Raw genomic sequence first — 12,430 nt, 5'->3', positions numbered from 1 at the left:
TAGAGATATGTTAGAGTTGTAACATTAAGATTGAGAGAACCAAGAGTCCTCATCTTAATTATCATCTTATTGTATTCTATGTCAGTTTTGATTCAAGCCTATATAAAGACTTTGTAATGCTAAAAAAGATATAGTTGGTGGTGAATTCAATAAAATAGCAGTTTTAAAGCATATCTTCCACCTGTGGAATTATAGTGAGAAAAGTGTCCTGTGCAGTTTTAAACCATATCTTCTACCAGTGGAAATATAGTGCAAAAAGTGACTAAATCCAGTTTTCCTCTGCAGAATCCTGCAACACTATAATTTATCACATATCACCTCTAGAATACCACCAACAACAATGCAAATACTTCCAAACAACAGAAATTAGCTATTTTCATCAAATAGCCAAGAGTTTTCACAAAATATTTTGTTGATCACCCTTTATTGCCAGCAATGCAGTTCCATAAGCTGCTTCTGTTTGATTTGCACGACTCACTGGTAAACCAAGCACCCTCTCTCTTATCTTTGTCCACTTCTCATTATTTGCTCCTCCACCGGCTGTGAAAACTTGATCTACCGCGGTTGCACCGAGCTCCTTTAGCAACCCATATCCCTTTGCCTAAAATACCAGTGCATTCTCTCAGAGTTAAAGCAAAAAAATCATAAAATAGATGGTTTGTGTAGCACAAGTGGTTTTAACTAGAAGTTAGTAGAATTGAAGTTCAGGAATGGGATTCAAACTCTGATGAATAAGAAAATATTAACGAGACAAAATAACAACTATTATTCTTACATTTGTCTGTAAAAATAATTATGCAACCCAGTCTAAAATGAGTCTAAGTTTTTTACCTCAATTCGTGCAATGGATTCCAAAATCCCATGCAAGTATTCAACATCATTTTCTGGACGTGGAAGTAGCCTGTCCAAAAAATTAAATTCCATTAGTTATTATGCAAAATAAAAAGAATCTTGGTTGGTGGTCACAGGTGAACATGAGTTTGTTTTGATCGGTATGGTTGCATAGATAGCATAACCAATTCTGGCTTTGTCACTGAACCTAAATGAACCAACATTAAATCTGATTCTATATATGGAACTTTAAACATCCTTTCTCCTTCCAAAAATGGGTTCAGTCATCATCCGTAATAAAGACAAGGAAGTGTCAAAGAATTTCCTTTGGGACACTTGTTAAGGATTGAAAAATAGAAAGTATTAAATGCAAAGTAATGTTTTTAAAGCTCCTAATAAATACTGTACTTTTTACTAGATATTTCAACTGTATTTCTAAATTTCTTAACAGTAGACAACCTTAAGTGAAATTAAATGCATTCTGACTACTTATGCAGTGCCCCATCAAGAACCAACTTGCATATATGGAACAATTGATTAATAAGCATTACACAATTCAACAATGTGAGGAATATTTCAACAATGTCAGAAATTACTGCTGGCCTTATTTTATTCATTACAGAGATGCTTTGGAGGCCATTCTCATTAAATAGCTTTTGTTCCTTTGCAGGATGATTTTTAAATTTAATGACATGACAGAGAGAGAATACTATTTGAGATACAAAAAAATGTCAGTTCTGAGATAGAAAGTGGTATCTATTGTAATAAAAATTAGTAGAAACAACAATTTATTTATAACAATCTCTGGACTGCTATCTTAGAAAAGGGAATGAGTTGTTTTACAATACAACAAATCAGGAATTAACACATACATAAATAGATAGTGGAATATTACAAGGCAACTTCTATCCAAGAAATTCAATAGCTTGGTCTCTCCCAATCGATATCCACTCACAAAAGTAAATGCCTACATACTTTTTCTTCCATTTCCTCAAGTTGGATAGTTTAGAATAATCTTGTATTTTACAATTATTTTATACAAATTTATATGCAAGAAAAAAATATAGATAGATAAAAAAACAATTTTAATACTAATTGTTGGTGGTATTCTAGAGGTGGTATGTGATAAATTATGGTGTTGCAGGATTCTGCAGAGGAAAACTGATTTTAGTCACTTTCTGCACTATACTTCTACTGGTGGAAGATGTGCTTTAAAACTGCTGATTTTATTGAATTCACCACCAACTGCAATATCTTTCCTAGCATTATAAAGCCTTTATATAGGCTTGAATCAAAACTGACATAGAATACAATAAGCTGATAATTAAGATGAGGACTCTTGGTTGTCTCAATCTTAATGTTACAACTCTAACATAACTCTAAATAAAGACAATAATTAGAATTTGATGGTTGCAATTTTCTCATAATTCTTACTAAAGCCAGTTGTGGTTACAACACATTAATTTTAACAGTACCCCTTAATGTGTTGCTCTTTAACTCCCATTGCTTCTCTAAGTTGTTGAAATCTTTCTCTTGGTAGTGCTTTAGTAAAAATGTCTGCAAGCTGCTCTTGTGAACTGCAGAACACTAACTGCACATCGCCATCTTCGATCACACTTCGAATGAAGTGGTGCTTTATATTAATATGTCTTGTTCGACTGTGGAAAATAGGATTCTTCGCCATGGCTATTGCTGATTTATTGTCACAGTGAAGCAACAGACTTTCTTCTTGCTTTTCTCCGATATCTTCCAGTATTCTTCTCAACCACAATGATTGTTGTGTAGCCAAACCAGCTGCCAAATATTCTGCTTTAGCTGAAGATTGCGCTACAGTGTCTTGTTTCTTCGAACACCAAGAAATTACTCCTGAACCTAGGCTGAACACATAACCAAAAGTGCTTTTCATGTCATCAACACTTCCAGCCCAATCACTTTCACAGTAGCCTTTAATTTCGAGTTTAAAACTCTTTTCAAACCTGATTCCATGCTTCATGGTTCCCATGACATACCTTAGAACTCGTTTTGCTGCTCCAAGATGTAAATGACTTGGTTTACTCATGAACCTTGAGAGTAAACTAGCAGCGAACATTAAGTCGGGTCGTGTAGCTGTTAGATAAAACAAGCTTCCAACCAAACTTCTATACATGCTTGCATCTACTAATCTTCCCCCATCTTCCTTCTTTAATTTTTCATTCACCACTAAAGGAATATCAACAGGTTTGCAGTCATTCATGCCAAACTTTTTCAAAATATTTTCAGCATATCTCCTTTGACAAATAAAAACTCCATATTCATCTTGGTAAACCTCAATACCAAGAAAATGATGCAGCAAGCCAAGATCACTCATCTCATATTTTTTCATCATTTCTATTTTAAAATTTTCAACCATTTTCTTGTTGTTAACCGTATACACCAAATCATCAACATAAAGGGAAACAAGAAGGATATCTATCATCTTTACCTTGATGCTTCACATACAAGGTATGCTCACTCTGACTTCTTTGAAATCCTTGTTGAATGAAGTAGCTGTCAATTTCACTATACCATGCTCTAGGGTCTTGTTTCAACCCATAGAGAGCTTTCTTCAACTTGTAAACTTTTTCTTCTTGGCCTTTAGTCACAAAGCCTTGAGGTTGCAGCACATATACCTCTTCTTTTAATTCTCCATTCAAGAAAGCTGACTTCACATCAAGTTGGTACAGGTTCCACCCTTTCTGAGTTGCTAATGCAATAACTGTTTGTACAGTATCCAATCTTGCAACTGGGGCAAAAGTTTCACTATAGTCAATTACAGGCTGTTGTGCATAGCCTTTTACTACCAATCTAGCCTTGGCTCTTTGAATTGACCCATCTGGATTATGCTTTAATTTGTACACCCACTTTATTCCAACAGCTTCTTTGTCATTTGGCTTTTCAACTAGCTGCCATGTTTTGTTTTTATCAATGGCATTTATCTCTTCTTGCATCGCATTCCTCCAAACATCTTCTTTGATTGCTTCATCAAAATTTTCTGGTTCCACAACACAATAGTTGCATCTTGCATAAATATCACTCAAATCCTTCAATTTTATTGGAGTTGAGCTGGGAGATGATGAACTTGAACTTGGTGAACTTGGAGAGGATGAGGAACTTGGTGTACATGGAGCTGGTTGCTCATTCTCAGCTGCTGAATTTTGTTGTTGTAATATGATTGCAGGGACTGTTTTCTCCTTCATTTTGTCTTCTTCCCAATTCCAAGAAGCATTCTCATCAAATACAACATCCCGACTAATGATCACCTTGTTTGTCTTCAAGTTGTAAAAGTCTATAGCCCTTTGACATGGAACTATAGCCAATAAAGACACATCATTCACTTGTTTCTTCCAGCTTTGTCCTCTTTTGTTTTGGAATTTGAGCATAGCAAACACATCCAAAAATTTTAAGATGGTTCACCGATGGTGTTCTTCCACTCCAGGCTTCAAATGGAGTCTTTTTTCACACGGCCTTTGTTGGACACTTATTCATCAAATACACAGCTGTGTTAACGGCCTCGGGCCAAAAGGTTTTAGGTAAACCTTTCTCAAGTAGCATAGATTTCGCCATCTCCATCACAGTTTGGTTCTTTCTTTCAGATACACCATTTTGCTGAGGTGTATAGCCAACAGTGAGTTTTCTTTCAACACCTTCATCTTCACAAAATTTATGAAATTCATTTGAGGTGTACTCCTTCTCTCGATCACTTCTCAGCATCTTTATAAATCTGCCACTTTGTTTTTCAACTAATGCTTTAAACTTCTTAAAGATTACAAACGCTTCAGATTTTTGTCTCATGAAATATACCCAAGTCATGCGGGTAAAGTCGTCAATAAACAAGATAAAGTACCTGTTTTTGCCATGAGACAAAGTATTCATAGGACCACACACATCTGTGTGTACAAGTTCCAACACTTGTTTGACTCTCCATGCACTTTCCTTTGGAAATGGTTGCCGGTGGTGTTTGCCAAGGACACATCCTTCACACACACCAGATTTTTCTTCGATTCTTGGTAGCCCATACACCATCTTATTTTGATAGAGTAACTTGAGACTTTCGTAATTCAAATGCCCAAGTCTCCTGTGCCATAAACACGAGCCATTCTCTTCTCTGGCCATCATGCTTACATTTTTCTCATAGTTGAAAGATAGCGGAAAGCTCCTGTTGCTAGTCATCTTCACAACGGCAACACTTCTTCTTTCTGAGTCAAAAATTCTGCACTCTCTATTCTCAAAGTTTAGAGAATAGCCGTGCTCCAGAAGTTGTTCAATGCTAAGCAAATTTTCGTCTAACTCTGGCACATAAAGCGTGTCATGTATGACTTTGCTTCCTTGCTTCGTGGTGACTCCAATGCTTCCTTTCCCTTTCACTTCGACATGTTCTCCATTGCCCAATTTAACTTTCGAGCCGAATGAAGAATCAATCTTTATAAATGCTTCCTTTTGTCCGGTCATATGGTTGCTACAGCCGCTGTCCAAATAACAAACATTTGTACCTTCTTCATGCAATGCTTTTTGACAAGCAAAAAACAAATTTCCTTCATCAGATTCTCCTTCTGCGTACGAAGCATGTTGCTGATTTGCAAGACGACAATCCTTTTGAATGTGCCCGAATCTCTTGCAATTGTGGCATTGCGGTTTGCCTTTGTTCCAACAGTCCTTCTCGTCATGAGTGCCGCTGTTACAAATTTTGCACCATTTGTTTGATGCTTCATTCCATCTTCCGCCATTTGCGCCTCTTCCAGATCTGCCACGTGAGTTTCGACCTCTGCCCCTGCCTCTTCCAAATCTACCACCTCTAGAAGACTCACCTCTAGTTTGTATTTGAGGCTTATTTTCACCATTGTTGGGCTGAATGTTGAGTTTAGATTGAAAGACACTCTCAATTGATTTTTCAGAATGTCGTAACATCCTTTGCTCGTAGGATCTCAAAGACCCCATCAACCCTTGAATAGTCAAGGTTGATAGATCCTTGGTTTCTTCTATCACCCCCACCATTGGGTCAAATCTTGCTGTCAAACTAATCAGAATTTTGTCAACAATTCTGCAATCTTCTATCGTATCACCATGCGACTTCATCTGATTCACCAACTCGGAGAGTCTGTTGAAGTACTCATTCAGGCTCTTGTTCTCCTTCATCCTTTCATTTTCATAATCTCTCTTAAGAGACTGAAGCTTCGCCGTTCACACCTTTGAGTCTCCTTCGAACTCTTGTTGTAGGATACTCCAAGCTTCTTTCGATGTTTTAGCTCTCATAATCCTTGGGAAGATGGATAGAGAGACTCCTCTTTGAATCATTCCAAGAACTCCAGCATCTGTGATCTTCTTCTTCTTCAACTCTTCAAGCCGTTGGCTTAATTCTTCAGCTTTTTCTTTTGACTTTTCAGCCTCCGTTGGTGCCGGTTCTTCAAATCCGTTTTTGACGTACTCTAGAACATCCAAAGATGTGAATAGAGTCTCCATTTTAACAGTCCAAAAATCATAGTTCTCTCCTTCAAATAGAGGAACTTTGACATTGTTGTAAGTTGCGGAAGGGTTGTTTGTAAAAACCATAACTTTTGTTGTTTTTACTGCAGCTGCAAGGATCTGCAGCTCTGATACCACTCTGTTGGTGGTATTCTAGAGGTGGTATGTGATAAATTATGGTGTTGCAGGATTCTGCAGAGGAAAACTGATTTTAGTCACTTTCTGCACTATACTTCTACTGGTGTAAGATATGCTTTAAAACTGCTGATTTTATTGAATTCACCACAAACTGCAATATCTTTCTTAGCATTACAAAGCCTTTCTATAGGCTTGAATCAAAACTGACATAGAATACAATAAGCTGATAATTAAGATGAGGACTCTTGGTTCTCTCAATCTTAATGTTACAACTCTAACATAACTCTAAATAAAGACAATAATTAGAATTTGATGGTTGCAATTCTCTCATAATTCTTACTAAAGCCAGTGGTGGTTACAACACATTAATTTTAACACTAATAAATAGAGAATAATCTATACCCCTAAAGCTGAAGATGTATATCATATGCCCCCAGCATTTTATATATATAATCAATCTAAAGTTACGGTAGAGATTTGGCAAAGATATTGACGAATTGATTATTTGAGCTCACTTATGAGGTTTTAATGATACCAAAAAGGATAGTCTCTCTGATACCAACATGAAAATAAAGTAAGTGTAGCAGATATAAGGATGTTGCGATGGATATGTGACAAAACTAGATAGGATAAGATTAGAAATGAAAATATTAGAGAGTGTTGGGATAGAGCCTATAATAGAGAAGATGGTGAAAAATAGACTTAAAAAGTCTGGACATGTGGAGAGAAGACCTGTAGCTTTTGTGGTAGGAATACCTCGAAAGATTATAAGAGAAGTTATTAAAAACGATCTCGATATTAACGATTTAGATAGAAGTATAGTTCTGGATAGAACATTATGACCAAAATTGATCCATATAATCAACCTCACTTAATGGGATAAAGTTTGGTTGTTGATAATTATCACAACTACATTCCGTAGGACCTAGTTCACAAACTTTTGACTCTTATACCAACTACTTCAACCATAAGAGTTCATAGGAAGTGTGAGCTATAACAAGATAATTTACCTCTATACTTGACTTGGTTGACTTGGTAATAACAGTTTGCTTTTTACTTTTTCATAACATTAAGTTACCTCCAATCAAAACACAATTCTCTTAGGCTATGTTTGGGAGTTTGGAGGGGAAGGGAGGGGAGGGCTTTGAAAAATAAGAAGAATTGGGTGAAAATGATAAAAAGATTTTGGGTAGGAGGGCTTTGGAGGGTTTGAGTTTATTCATAACACCAAAAACCCCATAAAATGGGGGAACTCAAAAATTGTATTGAAGGAGGGTTTTGAAGGGCTTATATGAATTTTCCAAATATCTTTTAGGTTGTTATAGTATTCTGAAAATTAAAAATTTAGTAATGATAATGACTCTTTTATCATTCTAAACAAAATCATTTTTTCAAAAAATGTCAAATATTTTTTTATATTTTTTTAAAATTTCACTTTTGGAAGTCTTCCCCTCCCCTCCCCTCCAAACTCCCAAACATAGCCTTAAACACTCACTCTCTTATCGTGTGAAACACGTGTGGGTCCTAATACTCTCTTAAATTTCTACTTGAATTTTTTGTCCTGAAAGTGTTACTATATTTTTAGCAAAGTCTTGTTTCAATTGGTTTGTGTTCATTCTTTAACAAATAGTTAATACACTAATTGAAATAATTTTCAATTAGAGGATTGAGTATCTTGTTTCTCGTTTCTTATATTATTTGTGTTTTGCAATCAACTATTGGTTTTGGCATAAACATCAATTCAAAATCATAGTACTCCCAACAGTTTTTAAAACCATGTTTTCGCACCGAAAAAGCGTCTAATCTATTCATCCTCCCTTTTTAGATTACAGAAAGCCTATCAAATAACAATTAGGGAATACTTTAATAGCAAAGACCCACTAACAACAAACTGTAGGTTTCTCAGGGGGGAAGTGTAACAAGCTTCCATGTACCACTGGACTTTAATGCAGTCGTATTATCAATCATTGTTTGTCGTCATCCTAGATGGGATAATGCTTCCTTGACAAACATAGGAATCAACATAGCAGATATAACACGAACAAATGCATAGTGGGATGGATGGAGAAAGATCAGGAACAAAACAAGTAAGTCAAAAACTTGAAGGACAAAATATATGATTTCGAATTTTCCTGTATCAACTATATGAACAAAACTAGTGGAGCCAAATATTTGAATTTTCCTATAAAAACTAGATAAAGATGTTTCCACTCAGCGATATCATTTGAGTGGTGTGTGTGTGGTCAACTAGACTAATGTATGATACCATAAGAATCCAAGAAGGGGCCGAACAGTGCGGAATAATATCCATATCAAAAAAATCTAGAATTAAATTACATTATAAAGAAGACTCCATGCAAATTGAATTCCAAAAATTGTCTGTTCCAACAGAAAAAAGAAAAGATTCAGTACCTTGGAGCCAAATCTGGATCTGCAATTGGAAATCTTTCACCAGCTTTTGGAAGAGGATAGTAGTCCAGAAGAGATGATTGTGAGGGATTGATTTGTTCACTCAGTTTCTTTAATTGATCATCGGTGAATAGCTGTTTAAGAACAGCTCCACCAGTATTTGAAGCACCACCAACAAGCCATTTATCATCAAGGCGATGACTATACACGCCAAACCGAGAATCCTCAATTCTTGTGTTGCTTAATAGTTTAATAGCAAGTGTTGAACCCAATGAAGTGACCTATTCAAGCATTATGAGAAAAAAACTGAGTCAGAAAAGCTAATGTGGTCAGAGCATCCACAACGGTGGATCTAAAGGGGTGGTAAGTTTATAAGCTTTTGAGTTAATAAGAATCAACCATTGGAGGGAGTAGCTTATAGGAACAAAGAACCTATAGAAACTCCACGACTTATCTCATGATTGAACAAAAGTGAATTTGGAATAGTATTTTTTCAGACAAGGATGTATTTAAATATAGTACTTGGTTGATGAAATGTAAGGATGTGAGGTTATTAATGAGACACATAGTAATTTTTTTGGAGCTGCTGAGTTGGGGGATGTGGTGCTTAAGTTGAAAAAAGTTAAATGGGTGATGGTCCAGGTGCGGCCTACTTAAGAATCTCAATGAGAGGTGTCGAGTTGTACGACCTCTTAGTTGCATCATGATCTTGTAACGATGAAAAAAATGGTTTAATAGTAAGACTTCTATGCAAAATTATAATTGAAGCACATTAAAAAATTCTTATTAATGAAGATATACATTCTTTATATCAAATTTATTTGATTAACAAACCAATATTCTAAGTGTTAGAATCAGAAAATGTTGATATTTATTAGCTGAACAAAGTCTCTGATTAGTGCTAATTAAGGATTAGAATTAGCAATCACATCCATCAGGCTTTTCATGTATTTATTGTGATCATATTATAAATACAGTGTGTGATCCACTTAAGAATTCTTATGAAAGGTGTTAAGTGGTCGATGCTATTAGTTGCATATATAAAGTAAAATGGTCTTGTAATGATGATACAACAGGTGTAGCATAAAGACGTCTATGCAAAATTATAATGGAAGCATATAAAATTTTCCAATGTTGAAGCAATACATACACTCCTTTTGGATGATAACTGAAAATGAAATCTGAATAAAAATTTATTCAATTAACAATCCAAGATTCTAAGTTATCTTTCGGAAAATCTTAATTTTTCTGTCACGAGACATAACAGGTCACGAATAAATAACTAAAGAAGAATAAGTTTACTAAGAAATTACAGCTTTTCCAGGTTGAGTAACACGAGCTGCGAGAAATGCAGCTATACTGTCTGTGGTTCCAGTGCATACAACACACTCCTTTTGAAAACCTGAAAGGATGTGCACTATGTATATGATTTTCAATTTCTCAGCAACAAATATTTTAACCAGCAACACAGCAATAAATAAGACCAGAGAGTAGTGTTACTTGTGCATCAACTTTACAATTAGTCCTAAAAACTAGGGTTAGAACCTGATTATTTAAATTTAGAATGGTTTTTCAGAAGGCTCTCTTAGACAGAATATATTTTCCCCTAAGAGTTGCTTTGTACAGATTCTCATACAACCACGATTTATACAGTTAAAGAAAACATACCAAATTTATTTCTAAGTTCCTCCTTTAAACAAGCAATTGGAGTTCCTGGTGCAACAACAGAAGGTAAAAGATGTGAGTAAGGTTGAGAGATTAGCCATGATGGATATGAGTCAGCTTCAGGATCATAACCAACCTGCAAAACATGAAAATGGATAAAATTTCCAATTCAGATATTGCAACGGAGAGATAATTAGTATTTATCCTAGCTATAAAAACAGATAATAAGTTAGAGCTTATTAAATGATGCCTTCAGCGCATTATTATAATCCGAAACTCCAAGCTTTCCATGAAGAAGCCACAAAAGCCAATCTGCTTGGTGCAACAACAAAGCAGACTTTTCATTCAAACCATCAAGATTCCACCACGTGACAAGCTTACACAGAGTCGACGTAGCAGAGCATACTGTATGGTTCGGAGGTGCAATAGATTTTACAGCAGGTAGTGCTTCAGGACAACTCTCATTGTAAAGAAAAGGTCTCCACAACGGCTCCCCGGTCTCACTGCAATATCAGATCAATATTCCTACTTCAGAATTCATATTTAATATTAACTCAATTCACATCAGTATTTACGTAAAACAGCAATTTGTTCAAATTCCGCTACGCGAAAATTGACAATGTACCTATCAACAATGATAGTAGTTGCAGATGTACCATCAATAGAAATGGATACAATGTGTTTGCGAAGGTTAAGTGGTATATCTTCAAGCAACAGAAAAAGTGTCTCCTTCCATGAACGTACCCAATCACGTGACTCTCCATTCTTTCTAGACAAGAGAAACAAAAATCTCAGCATAATTTAGGAATAATAACAACTAACTAATTTAGCCTCCAAAATTGAAGAAATTGTCATCTTACTGAGTACAGTGGATAGTGTCTCTTCGCCTCGGCCTGAATTGTGCCGCCGATGTCAATAACGGCAAACCTGGCACCGGAAGTGCCGAAGTCTAACCCGAGATAGAGCCTTTCACGTTCTAGCTGCTGTTTATTGCTATTTCCGTTTATGAGAGACATTGATACTGTCCGTGGTTTGTTGCCTATAGAAATAATAGTATGAAGGTGTTATTGGAATCTGCTGAAGATAAAAAAGATGAAGAAAAAGAGCGGTTGGTGGTTCTGAAAGTCTAGATTGCATTGCCTACCAGGTTTTCGACTATATGTCCGAGATGTTAAAACGGTGGTTGCTGGGTGGGTTACTGAAATAGCGCCAACCATTGTCTTTATACTGGTGCGGATAAGGGGACTTCGGGAACAATGGTGGCAAAGTCACTCCTCGATGGATAGAATAGGTCCCTTTTTCCTGTTGGACGAGAGAAAGTCATCTATGCTGCTGGTCACATGAGATGAGATGACTTGGCACAGTATTTTCACACAGAAAAGAACTGAAAAATAAAAAAAATTATATTCTGCTGGTCCCTTTTTTTTAGTATTTTAATCAACTTGATTTATCTTGTATATTAAAGTTATTAAATCTCTTAAATTTTTTTTTTAATATTTTCATTGCAGCTATTGTCTTCAATTCCAAATTTCAGTTTGTATTGTTTTACTTTTCGTGTTTTGCATTGTTGTTTATATTTGCGTTAATTTGAATTGATACGAAAATTATCGGTTTATTTTTTGTTTTGCACTGTTTGCTTATATTCGCTAGATTTTGTTTAGTATGTTTGATTTGATATTCTCAAATGAGGGTATCCATGACATTCTTTGTTTTTTTTATATTCTAAACACGATAATATAAGTTATCAAAATTCTCCTTCATTTGTATAATGATCTTACCTATTGATCAGAATAGGTGAGTGACCAGCAAAATGTTTGTAGTTCTGAACGATCAACAAAAAAGTGGGGTTGTTCTTATAAGCACTCAGATGCTTGAGTCAGTTCGGATGAAGAGGTAAGCAAGAAAGGGT

General features: G+C 35.6%; 1 protein-coding gene across 1 annotated transcript; it reads right to left on the bottom strand.

Annotated features, from left to right (window-relative positions):
- Positions 1-211: 211 nt before the first annotated feature.
- On the bottom strand, positions 212-11,884 carry LOC131629992 (D-ribulose kinase-like). Its single transcript, XM_058900792.1, has 9 exons — positions 11,666-11,884; positions 11,382-11,560; positions 11,147-11,286; positions 10,772-11,024; positions 10,525-10,657; positions 10,170-10,258; positions 8,860-9,137; positions 832-901; positions 212-601 (listed from the first exon to the last, which is right to left on the bottom strand). Exons 1-9 carry the CDS (start codon positions 11,736-11,738, stop codon positions 398-400), a joined length of 1,419 nt encoding a protein of 472 aa, XP_058756775.1. The 5' UTR covers positions 11,739-11,884; the 3' UTR covers positions 212-397.
- Positions 11,885-12,430: the final 546 nt, after the last annotated feature.

Source organism: Vicia villosa, unplaced genomic scaffold (genome assembly GCF_029867415.1).
Source record: "Vicia villosa cultivar HV-30 ecotype Madison, WI unplaced genomic scaffold, Vvil1.0 ctg.000628F_1_1_3, whole genome shotgun sequence".
In the NCBI taxonomy this organism is placed as follows: Eukaryota; Viridiplantae; Streptophyta; class Magnoliopsida; order Fabales; family Fabaceae; genus Vicia; species Vicia villosa.
Note: the sequence above shows the minus strand (reverse complement) of the source record. Positions and strands in the feature narration are given on the sequence as shown.